Below are 17,167 nucleotides of genomic sequence, written 5' to 3'. Positions count from 1 at the left end.
AAAAAAGCCCCAAAGGCCATATGTCCAATTTGAAGAGAAAAAGAAAAGAAACTCACCCCCAACCTCACCTCACCCCGCCCCCTCCCTCCCTCCCTCCCTCTCGCTCGCTCGCTCCTTTTCAGCAGTGGTATGAGCATCTGGGCTCCAACATTTGTGACGAACTCTGGGATCAGCAGCTGTACGGTCAAGAGATAAATCGTTGTTTGTTTTTTTTTAAAGATTTATTACAGATTTTTTATTTTAACATGAAGCAGCTTTTCCGTGACGCCTCGCTGTTGTCTCTTGTGCATATATTTTTCCTCTTTACTTTTCTGCATGGAGTTCGCACTCAAGAGGCTGATACTGCTGCACTCCGGCGGGGGTTGACATGGCAACACAACGGGCAGGTTTTCAGCATCCTCAGTCGCAGCCATCAGTACACGAGGAGGCAAACCGGGTCGCCCCGACGGGAAAACCCCGTGGTTGTCCTCGGCAGCGCCAACGACACGGTCCCTGAGGGCTCCCGGGGCTCCCCTCGTGTCCCGGCCGCCAGCAGTACCGCGCAGTTACGAGTGATGACGCGTCAGCGGCAGGGGCCCCAGCAAACCCCGCCCGGCAGCGACGGCGGTTCTGCCCCGGTGAGACGGGAGGACATGATGGTCGGAGATGATCCCTACAACCCGTACAAGGCTTCCAACTACTACCCCTATTATAACTACTACAACTCGTACTTCAGGCCAAGACCTCAGACCCAGCCCCGGCACGGATATGGTACCAGCTACCACCAGAACGGTAAAAAAACAAACAAACAAAAAAAAAACTTGATTGACCCTTTTACTTTTAGATAGGCCTCTAGCTGCCTTTTATTTTTTAAGTAAACTGGCTTCATGTGACATCACAGACAGATCATCACATGCTACCATGACCAAAAATCTGTAAAATATTATCTAAATAAGCTAGTAAATGTGTACCATATTTTTTTTGTCAGAACACCCTAAACAAATACAAAACCTGAAACGATTAAATATTTATTAAAAAACAATTCAAGCAAATTTGTCCCTTCTTCTCAACAAAGATGTTCACACTCTGTTTATGAGTTTACCTTCAAGGTCATGAAAGTCTTGTGAGGGTCTAAATGCCAGTTTATAGGCTCATTATTTGTGTTGCATATATCCCTCAATCTCTGATGCTATAAGGAAAGACAGGTGTTTCACTTTCTTTAGTCTTCTGGTTCATGATTCCTGCAAATGTTTTATTATGGAATCCTTTTAATACAACATGACTGTTATGATAATTTGTAAAGGTGAAAAACCCCGATATAAAGCACCATTACACAGTTTATAATGTTTGTGTTACTCTGTTATAATCTTGCTATTTTGTTCCACTGAATTTCATCTCAAGCAGGTATTGTTATACTTTTTGTGTCTGCAACTACACAAGGGTCAGCGTGACACAAGGAGGGTGTCTGCATCGGCTTTATTGACATACGAATACCTCAAAATTGTTGTGCCCACCACCACATTACAAGGGTACCAACTGCACGTATGCACTTTCCTTTTCTCATTTATTCCCAAATTCTGGGCATGTCTGCATAGTCACAAACAGATTGGAGGTACGCAGATGTCCATGCAGAGCCAACGCATACACCTGCTGGGGCAGCCAGAACATATTATTAGGGCCGGAGCACCAAGAATCGGTGCGAAAGCCCTATTGTTTTTCGTAAAGATGTCGTTCGTTAGTCGTTAGACGTTCTTATTCTTACGTAAAGTGATTTGCCTTTTTGGAGGCTTTATCATATTCAAAAACTCATGAAAGTGGATACACATGTCTCCCGGCGAAATATTTCGTATTCTAGTGGAGTCTCGAGTGGGCTCGAGAGCGCCCCCTAAAGAGATGCCCCGGCGACCACATTTACCTAAATTCACGAAATCCGGTGGACACGTGTATCACACCTAGACAGACAAAAAGGTTACATTGCACCATCAACTCGACAGGAAGTCCACCATTTTGAATTTAGTCGCCATTTTGGGCAATTCTTACACGTTGTACTTTGTCGAACTTGTCCTAGGGATTTTGTCCCACCGGCTTGAATTTAGGTTCTATGGATAGAAAACATGTTTGGGATTAAAAGTTGTATAAATAATTTGTTTTCATCGATGGGTGTGCCCGTAGCGTGGTGGCCATTTTGAGATCTCGCCGTGAAACTACGAGTTGCTTTAAATCTTATGTACATGGACCGACCTTCTCCAAACATCACAGGTATGATAACAGCCTCGCCCTGAAGACCCCTGTGTGGTAATATTCGCTCATAGTCATAGCGCCCCCTGTTGGCCACTGGAAATGACACTTTTCATACTTTCACATTCTACGTCGAGCTGGTTGATCACGTGAACGAAAGTCGGGTCACAATAACCTAAACATGTAGTTGATGATATATTGAGACATTCGTTCGACTTTGTCAATGGGCATCGCCGTGACAATGCGGCAAAGTTGGATGTCTCGCCGTGACACAGGAAGTTGATGTTTAAGGTCAAAGAATGCTTGAAACCTCACGAAACGTGTAACATACATCAGGCGTGGTAAGACGATACATCTGATGTGTTTTGCGAGTGGGCGTGGCCAAACGGGTCGCCAGCGCCCCCTGCTGGAGACAGGAAACGAGACAAAAATAGAAACTTTAAGCGGGGATACGCGGTCCCTCGCGCGCTGAACATCGGGGAGACGGCTTCGGGGAGACGGCTTTGGGGAGGCGGCGCGCCGGAGTGCGAGGGCCCGTACATCACTGCTTGCAGTTTTAATTTTATATGTATCGCATGCATGTAAAGGAATAACAATTGGGCTTAATATAAAGGTGAAATATACAGAAGTATTAAAAAATATACATATTTATATATTTACATATAAATATATATATATATATATATGTAAATATATATTTTGGGGTCCCTGACAAACAATACAAAACAGTAAAAGAAAAACCAGCAACCTTATGAATGTCATTTAGCCTTTCATCTAAGTATGCATAAAGCCCTGTACAGAGATTTATTGCTTTTATTTGTTTTAAATATTAAAATACATGGTCAATATGTGAAAGGTCATCAGCAACTGGAATGGTAAAAGATCAAGCTTTATACTTCAACTCCCCGGCTGAGAGGCTCTTCAGCTCTAGTGTAGCTATACATCATTGATAGTTGCCCCAAGACCTATACAGACTATATAAATAGCTATGTCCATGAGGTGTCTGCAGCGTCGGCAGCTGGCTTCAATCGTGTCAGCACACGTGGCACACCTGTTGCAGTTTACCCCACAGGTCTGTGGCAGCCAGTCACGAACTGGCTCAAGGTAGATATGTTCTCACATCAGAATTATAGGCTAACTAGCTATAGGCTATGTATAATGTTGGCAGGCTATATTTAATATATGTCCTCGGCATCTCTGCAGCCGCATTAACTGGCCCACATTGGGACAAAAGTCGCAGCAGGTCCGTGGCAGCTGTGGCCACCCGAGCTTGCCACCGGAAACACCACGACTAGCTGCCGCTGCCACGATTTGCGCTCGCCGTCTCTCCATATTTGACACCCTGGACCCTCGTGTACCCCTGGATGTGGGAAGTATAATATCAGCTTTAGTAAGACATGACTGAGCCATGGTAGAGCCAGGAGGTACTATCAGATTAGCCACACACCTGTGATGTCATGATGATAGGTAGATACATGGTGGCAAAGGATTTTCTCATCTGCCTACAAGCTCAAGTCATGGAAAACCGGGTTCAAATTATATATTTTTTTGTTCTAAAAAGGTTCTGAGAATATTATGCAATGTTCTAGAATTTTTTTCTGCAGGATTTATTTTTTTTGTTCTCCAAACGTTTATCTCAAAAGTAGGACAACGTTCTCTAAAAAACAACCTAAAAAGCATTGACATTCTCATTAATGACTGAATTATTTTCAGATGAACCGCCAGAAAACTAATAATAAGGAGTAACCTTTAACTAACAACACCAAAATAACTTGTGGAAAACATTTATTGATGTCGTATTTCATGAGACAAGTTGAATGGGAGTCTATGGAGCCAGAGGCTTTTTACCTCTAGTGACACGTTGTGGTATTACAGCTAAAGGCACTTCCGCATTGGCCTCACTTTTCAGACCTGGAAGCTACATCCACTTTTATATACAGTCTATGGTTCTAACAGGGTGAATCAGTTATTAAGACAGTAAAGTAAAACTCCATTTTCAAAAAAGTTGGGACGCTGTGTAAAATGCAGATAAAATAGGTTGTGATGATTTGCAAATCTTGCAAACCTATATTTAATGAATCCTTTAAAGACTTTCAGAGCGCAATTTAGTGAACAACTTAAAAGAAAAACAAACAACTTCATTGAGAAGACAGAACAGGCTATAAATTTGTTTTTCAAACTTGAATTGCCTATTCTCAAAGAAGTCAATTGTCATTATTGCCAGCAATTTTAAGAAGCAATATTAGTTGACTGTCACTTTGCCTTTCTTTAAAGAAAGTTGCACTTAAACACCTCAAAAAAGTTTATTTTCTAACTACAAAGACAAAATACTTTTTCCTTTTCTTTGACTAAACGTAACCCACCTATTGCTCTTGTGTGGATCTACTGTTTCCTGATTGCAGGTCTTCCCGATCTGGTTCCTGATCCGTACTACTTGCAGATTGGCACCTATGTCCAAAGAATGCCCATGTACAATCTGCGCTGTGCTGCTGAAGAGAACTGCCTTGCCACGTAAGATAACACACCGCTGACTGTAGGTTGTTCAACTAGATTTTCAGGTGCATTTTAACTTTAGAGGGAACCTAACCAACTTGTGTCAAATCCTGGGACCCTATTTTTGAACCCGGTGTAGCAAAAATCCAGGCACAGTGGCATTTTGGTGCGGTGCAAGGTTGGTTTTTTTCCAAGCTTTTGCCAGTTTTCATTTGCCGTTGATGAATGGGAGCCCGGTTGCACTGAAATAGGCTGTATGACGCAACAGGGGGTGTGTCATTGAAGATGCGCCGTACAATGCAATTTTGTCTCAGCGTTGTGCCTTGCGACTCCACCAGCTCAGACATAGGGCTATTTTTACAGCTTCAGTGGTAAAGACATCATGAACAGACCTATCCAAAATTCCACAGACTGGAATGTGATGTGATATTTTACGTAGTCAATCCCATTTAGATAAATGATTAAAATAATGTTTTTACACTTTTCAGATGGTCAATTCCTGTCTTTTTCCATGTCATGTCCCTAAAATCGCTCCACATAACAATAGTCTCCTGCTGGTTGTATGCTACTACAACTCATAGTTTATGAATACAGTACATGTTTTGGTAGCATTTTGAGAAATTTTTATTGTCGCTGAATAAGATTTAAGTTATTAAATAATTTTGTAGCATTTCTTTTTTTGGTGGTGCACTTTTCAGACGGTCCCTGCTCACTCTTCTCAGCCAGCTATGCATAGAGGCCAATGTAATTTCTTCAGCTCCAAGGAGAGCTTCTTTTAAAGAACTACTTTTCTGTAATAGGAAAGAACCATCGATTGGGTTTTAACAACGTTTAGTTTTTGAGTTATTGATTCAGGAAGTTCAAATCTTCAATCTTCAATATCTTTCTAACTTTACCGTGTTAGCCAATGTTAGTGCCGACAGGCAGAGATCCGGATCTTGCAATTATGAAATAGTATGTTATAGATATGAGATAAGCTGCCTAATTTGTATTTCTTATGTGAAGGAATGCAAAATCAGATGGAAACCCTTTATATCCAAAGCAGTAAATGTAGAAAGGCGTTCGTTGATATATTTGACATTAGGTAGTGGCAGGAAGTAGCACTATACAATTTTTTAAATGTGCCTAATTTCATTAAAACAATATTAATGGGAAGCTATCTATTCTGAAAGCTATCATGAAAAATGCAGTGTAATATCTGTTGATAAATATCTCATCAGCCACCTATTCGATGTGTTCATTCTGTTGCTTTTTACATTCGTTTCAAGTTGGATTTAAAAAGTTGGAAAAGACTATTACCATTAATTTTTCGAACTGAAAACTTGGATACTAACTCTTCTTGTCTCTTTCTCCATCCAGTTCCGCTCGTTCTTCTCAAGATTATGACACCAGAGTTTTGTTGAGATTTCCTCAGAGGGTGAAGAACCAGGGAACAGCCGACTTTCTGCCCAGTAAACCTCGATATGCCTGGGAGTGGCACAGCTGTCATAAGTAGGTAGCCGACACAAAGTATTTAACATGAATGTCTTTGCTAAATAAAGTTGGTTTATGAATTGATGTCAATATTGTCCAATAGTTGAAAGTAACCAAGTAGGCTACAGTTACCTTGATGTTGTTCTTAGGTTGAATTTTGAGGTGCTTGTCCATCGTCCCTTAATGGTACTTTATACTTGGAAGACATTACATTTCCTACACTACATTTATTTAACAATTTTAGCTATTAGTTACTTTTCAGATTAAGTTGTTAACCTTAATATTTAGTAAACTGTTTCATACAATACAACAATCATTTTGACCAGACTGTGTAGGTTGTCTGTGCAAGCAGCTTAAGAACGATCCATAATTATGTTTATTCTGACCTCTACTGGACTTGTAGTTTGGCAGGAGCATGTCAGGTAACATAGTGCAAAGAATGACAAAGTCCAAGGGAGTAGGTCTGGGGTGGTTGGAGCCCAGACTACTGTTTACCAGGTGTATGTGTCCTGAGGAACCTTTTCATTCCACCATATGTGAGTTAACTTCCTTGATGGTTTAACTTATGTCACATACATAATTAACCTTGACTCCTATCAAACTACAAAATACAATTATTTACAAGTGTCTCCACCCTGCGCAGCTCCAACAGTCATCTCGTCAAATAAAGTTATTGAGCACATTTAAAAACAACCAAAGGTCTGTACAAATTACAATTTGTAGAAGTTGGTGGATAGGTAACACTTCATTAGAAGTGGAAGACTTTTCCAAAGACGCGATTTCCCTTAACCGCCCCCCCACCCTCCCGACATACTCAAACAGGAAACAGTTAAAAGCTTTTGATCTGACAACCAATTAGGCCTGGAGTTGGAGCAGGGATGGAGAAGATCAGAAAAATATCGAGGTACCGACCCCATGTAATGCTCTCACTCTTTCTGGAACCAATTAGGAGTATTGCTTACAGCATCTGGACCAGCCAGACTATATCCAAATACAGTTATTTACAAGAGTTCAGTCTTGATGACATTTAAGGGTTGGTATATGTTTTCAGGTTATCGAAACAGAGGAAAAGATTTTTAGTGTGGAAATATTTTCAATTTAAAGAAGCAACCCTCCTTGACAGAGTTTTTTCTTATCAAATCAATGCCAAGTCAGAGATAATGCCAAGATTTCTGTTGTGGTTGTATTAAATGTCAGTTGTAGTCAAAAACAATCACCTATGTCTTGCTGTCATTCCACTTAAGACAATTTTTTGTGCTATTCAGCATTTCACATAGTGGGACCACTCAAGTATGGGCTTAACTGACATTTCATTCAGCGGGAGGTATAATCAGGTATTGTCAACGTAACAATAAAATAGACATTATGTTTACTCCACAACTAATAGAGACAGATGAGGAGAGACTCTAAGGACATTTTAATGCAGATCGTATAGCTTTACTTTCATACTTTAAGCAGGCTACTTTTTGTCGATACATCTGTACTGTTGCTTAAGTTTTAATGCTGCACCCTACTGAGTCTTTTGAAAATGCTGCATTTATTTACTTTAACGATCTGAGTTCTTCTTCCACCGCTCCGTCTTCATTGTGGTGTTGTTGTTCAGTCATTTCCACAGCATGGACGAGTTCAGCCTGTACGAGCTGCTGGATGTCCAAACTCAGAATCAGGTGGCCGAGGGTCACAAGGCCAGCTTCTGCCTGGAGGACACTTCCTGTGACCCGGGATACTACCGCCGCTTCGCCTGTACCTCACACACTCAGGTACAAAACACACACATCTGCTTAAGTCCTTTTTTGGCACACAGAATAGACGTAGATTCTCTTCCATTTTATACCGCACTATACTACAGTTGTACTCGACAGAGAAAAACACTGTAATCTGACTTTTTGACATCTTAGAATTCTTAAAAATGTTATTGTACAGAGTTTTGCACTTCTGGGGGAAACCGTGTCAAAACTACATGTATTTCTCTGTGGCTAATTACAGCCCGAGCTGGTAGGTTTCACTAAAGAAAATGTAGCTATGTTTTCCTTTCCTGAAATTTGAAAGCTCAATTTTGATGCTTCAAAACTACAGAAATTATGTTTTTTATACCAAGTAGTGAAGGTAATAACTAAGTTTTAAATTATGATTGTAAAAACGTAACAGTAGAAAACTAGTCCTGCTAAAAGCTTTAGATTGTGGAAGAGAAATTGCAGACACAACCGGATCGCTGTTCACAAAAATGCGTGTAACTTAGGTTCTGATGTTGATCAAGCGACAAAAGTTTAAATACTTCCTCACAAAAGTCATAGCTTCCCCTGCTCCTTGCACATCAACAGTGCGACGTACCATCCACGCGCAACAGGGAGCGGTCTCTGAACTTTTTGATCCACCTTCGTATGAGTACACTTTAAACTGGGGAAATTAATATTGCCATTAAACATAATAGGAACATAACAATCTATTATTCGGATTCCCTTGATGTGGAGTAAAGGTCCCATAAAGGACACCCCAACCTCATGAACTAACTGTCCGAGGTGAGTGTTGATTCTGCCCACGCTGAAGACAGCCTGGCTGACTCTCTGTTAACTCTCGTCAGCTGGTATAAAATTTCATCTTTTTCCAAAATATGATATTTGAAACTCATGTCAAAAAAGAGAGACGGGAAAAAAAATAGGGAGCACAAAGGAGTAAATATAATATTTTTGTCCAGAGAAGGCTAGTTGGCTGCTTCTACATTGAATTTATTATTGTTTAAAACTATTTGGTACATGTATTATTAATCATTAAATTATTTCTCTATCAATGTATTGGGTACTGGAGTACTTAGTGCTGGACTACTACTGTACTGAAATGAAACTGATTTACCTTCTCTTTTTTATATTCTGGACCATATTCCAGAAATGTAACAGAAACCAAAAAACAGATATGATCAATGATTATTAACAGACGGTATGATACAATACATATGGTAAAAAGTAACACAAAGGCCAAAATGTTTTCAAATATCCATACAAGTGTGTTATGCATGTGCACATTTAGATATTCATATACCACTGAAGCATATCAGTTGTTTGACTTTTCTCCCTTGTGTTCAGGGTTTAAGTCCGGGTTGTTATGACACCTACAACGCCGACATCGACTGTCAGTGGATCGACATCACCGACGTCTCTCCTGGAAAATATATTCTAAAGGTATGAGTCACTAGAAAAAAAAAAAAAAAATTACATTATTTGAGATTTGGAGAGACACACTGGGGTTCTTTTTGTTATTAGTATCCTTATCACACACAAAAAAAGTACTGATTAAAGAACTACATGTGGATTAACATCACTGATGAGAACAGACCCCGATTAAATGTCCTATTTCTTTCCACTTGAGTAACATTTAATAAAAAAACTACAGTAACCAGCTGTTTTTACAAAAATACTGAGTCTTTTGAAGTTGTCAATTTTGTGAGGTTCCAAAGATTTACATCTTCAGTGGGAACTAATTTGCCACCGTTTAACCTGTTTTGGCTGCCTGGAGTGCTACGGACACACGATGAGGTAACACACCTATCGAGCTAGTTGGGAAAATTACTGGATTTATTAACATGGTCTCTGAATACTAAAGCTAGCAATGCAGGGGAAAGTCACTCCTGTTGGCCCGTACAACAGCGTCTCCCTGCTGCCGTCGACTGCTGAAGACAGCATCAGAAACAGTGAGATGATACTGAGGCGTTCCTCCCGAGCAGGGATCACGACCAGACTAAAAGGCTAACTCGTATAAACCAGCTTTTCTCTCCTTTCTGCTTGCTAACATCTGTTCCTTGGAAAAAACAAATTGGACTACCTCCGACTGGATCTAACAACACCGCAAAAGATTATGAACAGGTGCCCACTGATTTTCACCAATGGTGGAATGACACAGTACCTCAGGACACCATTATCACGGAGTGGTTAACAACTTTTACATTACATAGGAACCTTGCTCTCCCAGGGCTGGGACATCTAGATTTACGTCCATAATGACTGTTGCACTAATACCAAATCTGTTCTGCTGTTACTCCTCCAAAGACTTTACATTTTTACTCTATTTTGGTGAACCCTTTTTATTTGCTGAGAGTTTCCTACTATTACTATCACAGCTGTATACAAAGGAAGCTCTTTCTACCTATTTACAGCCACAGCAGTGCCCTTCAAAAAACACTATCCTGGTGCTGCCTTCCTGATTTGCTTGTGAGTTCTATGCGACACAACCTGGAGGCAGAGTCCTTTTACGCTACTGCGATTGGTGGACTTTGCCACCTGAGCAGCATTAAAACATTTTTTTATAACTTAATCTTGGGAGCTTTGACCACTTGTATGTGGTGCGCAGTCTCGGCATATTCCTCCAAATCTACACAGTGCTCATCAGTGGAAACCTTAGGATGTGTATTGGGGGTAATTGCTGTATGTACCAGCGAAATACCTCAGTTTACAAGTTAGGTCGAACATGCTCCTGAAAATAAGTAATGCTGCCTTTTAAGTCTGGCAATTAACCGACCTTTAAAGGTCTGTGCAGCTCGAGCTATATGCAAAGTGTGCATATGGACGAAAACTCCAGTGTCAATGCAATTGAATTCAGTTTTATTTATATAGCACCTAATCACAACATAAATCATCTGAGTGTATATTACAAAGCAAAGGCTGAGACCTTACAATATTATAAAGAAAAGCTCAACAATTCCCATACGAACAAGCATTAGTAAGAGTGTGATCAGAACATCGACACGATGATCACTCTCACAACATTTTTTTGTCTCTGTAAGCATTGCAGTTTTTGAGAGGTTATTCCACACATTCAAACAATGACAGAACCTACAACCATAAATGTCAGATTTCGACAGTGTCCCTGCTTTCAGCAAACATACATGTGGCCTACGGGAGCTCTGAAGAAAACACCTGACTAAACTCAAAAACCAGGGTGTGTTACACAAGCTTTTTGGCCAGTTCAGCTGCCTATTTGAGTCCCCTTTGTGCAAGCACCAGTCTGCAGGGGTTGGAAGTGTACTGAGATCTTTTACCTCCCTTCACTTGGTGTTTCATCAAGTTAGGCCCACGACACTTCTCAACCACAGTCCTGGCGTCCCAGAACTACTCCCTTCAATCCCCATGCACACCAGTATGACTTCATACATGGTATACATGACCACCAAATACCATTTCTTCTCCACCAACCCAAAAAACGACCCTGCTCAGATGCTTCCACCATCTCCCTCACAGCATGCTCAATTCAAATAGATTTAAATAAACTGTATGTATCCCATTGGGGCAATTTCTGATGCAGGCATAAATGAATGGACCCACAAACAGGATACATGAGACAATACATGATATGATAGAAAAACATTTGCTGTGTGACAGAAACTGTACAGTGCACAGCAGAAGCATTTCATGACAACACAGTTATGGTGGCAGAGTTAATAGGTCAAAAGCTTAGCTGTTATAATAAATAGTAGTTATTATTATTATTATTATTGTTATGAAGCCCTACTCTGCAGCTCCAGCCATCATTTTCATAGTTTTTTAGATCTCAATTCTCCATTTTTCAAAAAATTTCTTGAACATAAATCCAACATATTCATGCTTCATTCTCTTTTCAACAACCATCCACCACCGGCAGTGATGTTGCTGTCATTAACTTTGTGTCAAATTCACTATTAAGACCTAGAGATGACATCCACATGAAAAGTAGGACTACATGGAAAAATAGGGAAGAACAAAAAACAGCATCTTTGAATGTTCTGCTTCAGCAGAAGGGTCCTCCTGCACTGATGATTGTTGCAATATTTTGGTGTCGTTCTGACAGCTGACAGTGAATCCCAGGCAGCAGGTTCCAGAGTCCAACTTCAACAACAACATCGTTCGATGTGACGTGCAGTACACCGGCACCGCTGCGCACGTCTCCGGATGCACCATGACGGCGTAAGAAACATTATTCTTTTCACTTAGACGCCCAGACCCTTGGGCTTCACCACAAAGTTCGGAATGGAGTCTTATCTCTTTTTTCAAAGGTTATATTTTGCCATTTTTAAGAGAACAGGGAAATGACGAGCAGTATAGGTCCGGTTGGTCAGGAAACTCGATGCCCGTGTGGTCTGCGCCTGACCACTCATCGGGTCACCCTGTCTGGGATCTACCTGATAGTCCCGTTCTCTTATCACTGCAGCTTTATTGGGTTTTTCTTGCAGAGATAATGGCATGTGTCTATAATCTCCAAAACAAAGACAGGGAAAAACAACAACAAAATTCACCTGATTTACAATCAATAAGATGACAAATCTGCCAATTAATTCTGGTATCTAGGCCTTCATTTGAACATGTGATCATTAAACAACAGAAAACAGAAAGCCATATCAGCTGCTTTAACAACATCATCAGAACCATGATTTAAGTCAAAGTTAACTTTATTGTCAATTCATCATATGTACAAGATGTACAGAGAGATCGAAATATTGTTTCTCACAGTCCCACAGTGTGCAAAAATATAAAGCTAAAATGAAAAGAGTATAAATATGTAACAATAAAAACATACAACAACCAAAGTGACCAAGGTACTTTATATGAAATTAAATGAGACGCCGATACCTGCTGGTAAATTCTGTTATAGTAAAGCAAAACATTTTATTTCACAGGGTGAAATGTAAACAAAATGGTCACAATTAAAATACAGAAACTGTAGAGATAATTTTCAAATATTAAAGTAAGGCTAAGAATATAAATAGGTGGTTAGTGTATATTAGCTTTAAACGGGTGAAAATTAAATTACCAAAATGTGATGCAGATAAAATCTAATTTAATAATAGTATTTTTTGTGAGAATAATATTTGTAATTCTGGAAAATATGAAAAATTATGTGATTTAATTTTTTGTAACACCACACGATAGACGGTTTACAGTTAAGTTTTTCTTTCCAGTTATCATCACAAAAAGTATTTGTTATTTTGAGCTGTAATGACGAAATAAAAAATAAAAGACACTCAAAAATCTAGTTCGGCTTTATAGCATCTTTGTGTAAGTAAATTAATGTAGTTATTTAGTGAGAAAGTCTTCCTCCATTTTTTTTTAGAAGCTCTGTTTCAAAACCAGAATGACACAAAAATTCTGGAACAGAAAAAGATGATTTGTAAAAAAAAAATTGTTTTGGTATTTGTTACTGCCTTATTGTTTTTTTTTTCAGGATTCCTGAAGGAATGACTCTTTATTTCCAGAGACCATATTGTTAACAGGTTTTGATTGGATATTTGTAATTTAACCAGCAGGTTCGATTTGCAACATATGTGGATTTATCTTTGGTTTGTGGTCTGGATCCCTTGAGTTAGGTCCTCCAGCCACAACCACGTGTTCTGCATTGATACCAGTTACCAAAAGTAGGAGAGGAATTCTTCTTATGTGTACAGAACAGCACAACTGTTTTGGCGATCACATGCTCTGAAAAAAGCTTTATACCAAAATCCATCAATAGATTTATCACCCTATAGATCATTTTTAGATAAATTAATTGACAATGATCAATACATGCAGGGATTCTTTTGTAACTATGGAGTATCTCCTTCTTTCCTGACTTTGCTCTGGATAGCATTTCTCCCCAAACAATAAAGCTACACTGAAGCCCAATTAAATATCAGATGGACCCCAAAATTTGCGTATATGAACTTTTTTTTTTTTTTTTTTTTTTTTTTTTAAGACAGAGCATCTTTCTAAATGGCAGTGCAGGAGAAGTTCACTGTTTTTTCTTTAATGACCAAAATTTGATGCAAATGTAACCTTCAGATATATTAATATTAAAGACATTTTATTTGATTTTTTTTTTTTTCTCCATATCATTACTCTTTTAAATGTCAACAATTCAGTATGATTTCCCAGCTAATGTGGTCTATCCATCAACGATGGTTGTCTCTGCTTTCTTGCAGCTATTGATATGAATCCTCGGATACGAGCTTGAAGATGAACACAAGACGAAAGACACAGGCAGAGCAACACAGGAGTGAATGTTACAGTTTGTTCACACGACTTAAATACTACAATTCTAACGAGATTCTGTGGCACCACAGATGACCAATTTATATTAAATGCAAAGTGTATGTGTGTTTGTGTGTGTGTGTGTGTGTGTGAGTGTGTATGAAGGTCGGTGGGGGTGAATTTCAGGATTTCAGTTCTGGTTCTAAATGTGATTAGATTATTTCAATATTTAGAGACTTTGTACTTACTAATACATTTATTAGACAGCTCTAGTGACTGGTTTCTTGTTATTTCTTACATTGCAAAATGAGTTTTTACAACATATTACTTACTGAAAGAATTTTGACCATAAGGCTATTAGATGGATGTTTTTTTGGTTTAGAAACAATGACAAAGCAGGGAGGAGAATGCATTTTTTTATATATCTTTTAAGCCTTTATATTATATCTATTTTTTTTTTTTTTTTTTTTTTTTTTTTTTTTTTGGTTTGGTTATATTAAGATCACATGAGCCTTTTTTGGCTGGACCCATAGATCTTTTTAATGGCAGATATTTTGACTTGTCACAGTAATGCAAAGGTGTATTAATAATGACTCAATTCCATTAAATGTCCCAGTGTGCCTTATAGTTTATAGACGCGTGTCCACTTCCTTTTACTATACAACAGTGACAGTTGCTGTGTTAAGGTCCCACCCATATATCGAGCCAACTTTAAACTCTGCGACTACTTCACTCACAGCAGCTGTCAATCCTGACATCACCCCCCCCCCCCCTTTTTTTATGGCAATGTAATTGAAACCAAACTTAACTGGAAAAAAACCAAACACACATCAGTATGATACCAAAATAGACAGAAAGGATGTTTTGAAAAAATGTGTTCAATGAAGTCACCATTGTTTGCTTTGTGCCATGAGTTCCTGTATCTGTATCAAATTAAAACCCTCGTTTCAAATTTAAAGCCTTTGTTTCAAATCAAAAGTTTGTATAGTAGGTTTTGATCTAGTCATGTTTTTTTTGAGATCACATAAATATTTAAAGATGTCAAGGAAATATTATTTTAATAACAGAGAGGCATCTTTAGTGAAGGTCGTCTTACTCAAGAAGCCTCTTCAGTTTTTTCCAACTTGTCAACAAGCTGACAGAACCACTTTGTCATGATCACACAAAAATAATTTTTGCGATTACAAAGACAAACATTTACTTACTTGCATCTTCACTCTGTTTAATTGACTTTGTTTTAAAACAAGATGTTAAATACAATTCCATTTTATTCATATAGCGCCAAATTACAACACAAGTTACTTCAAGGCACTTACCATAGTCCCTGCAACAGAATATTTCAACATTATGGAGAGAATCTCAACTATTCAACCATTCCCACACGAGCAATAACTGGGAGGAAAAGTCTCCCTCAGTGTGGAAGGAAAACTCCTTTTTAACAGGAAGAATCCTCTGTCAGAACCAGGCTCATCTGATGTGTTTTAACTTTACTCATTCCAGTGAGAATTTTAGAGAAAATCGACACAGCAGTTCTGTTTTAAACCTCTTTTAAGATTTAATATCACTCATTATGCTTTATCAGTGCTATAGATTAGATATTTGATTTTTTTCACTTTTCACTTTTTCACCCAAATTGATTTTAACCAATAAAATTCTTACAGGAGGATCATAATGATCTTCCTGTGGAAATCCTGCTATAAGTCTTACAAGCAAATGTGTGTTTCTGCTGTGCATTGTATCGAAAGTGTAAACACAGTTCACAGTGTGCGTGTGTGCGCCTGACAACCTGTAACCTTACATACCTACAAAGCTGTATATAGGCGAGCTTACGCCTCATGTTATCACGCTGCATAACTGCTTCATATCATATTAATAAAGTTTGCTTGAATGTGAACACGTTCTGTGACTTAAATGTGTTGACTCACTGTTGACAAGAATGTCTTTCCATTCACTACGTTTTTACATTTCACATTTTGATGTTTTTTGACGGATGACAGATGTAGTGCATTTCCACCAACTGGTGGATTGGATTATAAATCAGGACTCTGCACCTAGACTGAACCTATTTTTAATAACTTGTATACCCATGTATAATAAATGGCAAACTGTGTAATTCCCTGGTTGATTTTATATGAATATCATATTATGATAATCACTTGAGGTTACCGTGCACTTTAAAAGTTAAAATTCCTTCAGGTTCTGTTTTTTCAAACATGTTAGATACAGAACAAGACATAACTAAACTATAACGTCAATGTTCACATAAGATATATTTTACAATGTCAGGACAAGAATTTGATGTCAAGTAATATTTATATTCAAAAGTGGTTAATAGGGGCTTTGCAACAGCTTTTAGTTCTGAAAAAAAAGCCAACATCCTCAAATCTTTATTCTAATTTATTACTCCCCTCAGTTCTTATTTTCAACCCTTTGTTGTCTTATCTTTTAATTAACAATAGGGGTCTAAGAGATTCTATAAAAAGCAAAGCATATTGTTATCTTTTCCAAGAAGCACACTCAATTGTAATGGATGAAAAATGCTGGTCAAACCAAAGGGAAGACAAAATATATTTTTGCCATGGTTCAAACAGGTTAGCACGGCTTGACAAAAATATGAGGGACACCATTACAGCCCAGTGCTGCTCGAGTTCTTTAACATGTTTTTAATCTGAAACACACAAATTGAAAATCCAGGTACTAAAATTTTAACATTGTTCAAACTTGATGGTTTAATTGAACAGATTTTGTTTAGTGTCAGATACTATGCTTAGGATGGAGTCAACCTTGACAATTTCTGTAGCACCTAGACCACTATTTAATAAAGTTGTTCTTAAACCCTTAAACATATGTCTAAGGAAAAAGGGATATTGAAAATTTAAACCTCCTAAAAAGTAAACTTCTCTGTCAAGAAATCATTACGGTGATTCAGTATATATGTGAAGATTCTAGTTTTAAACCTATACAGATAAACCGGAGTATCTAAAATAGCAAATATTAGGGCGGCACGGTGGTGCAGT

The 17,167-nt window shown here is 38.5% G+C and overlaps 1 protein-coding gene across 1 annotated transcript; it reads left to right on the top strand.

Moving 5' to 3' along the window:
- Positions 1–235: 235 nt before the first annotated feature.
- Positions 236–16,044, top strand: LOC138210272 (protein-lysine 6-oxidase). Its single transcript, XM_069169338.1, has 7 exons — positions 236–771; positions 4,620–4,728; positions 6,070–6,201; positions 7,787–7,943; positions 9,264–9,359; positions 11,998–12,113; positions 14,102–16,044. Exons 1-7 carry the CDS (start codon positions 246–248, stop codon positions 14,106–14,108), a joined length of 1,143 nt encoding a protein of 380 aa, XP_069025439.1. The 5' UTR covers positions 236–245; the 3' UTR covers positions 14,109–16,044.
- Positions 16,045–17,167: the final 1,123 nt, after the last annotated feature.

Source organism: Embiotoca jacksoni, unplaced genomic scaffold, assembly GCF_022577435.1.
Source record: "Embiotoca jacksoni isolate LCO1_2020_lvr unplaced genomic scaffold, fEmbJac1.0.p SCAF_44, whole genome shotgun sequence".
Taxonomy (NCBI): Eukaryota; Metazoa; Chordata; class Actinopteri; family Embiotocidae; genus Embiotoca; species Embiotoca jacksoni.
The sequence above is the reverse complement of the archived record's forward strand: the minus strand, read 5'-3'. Positions and strand labels throughout refer to the sequence as shown.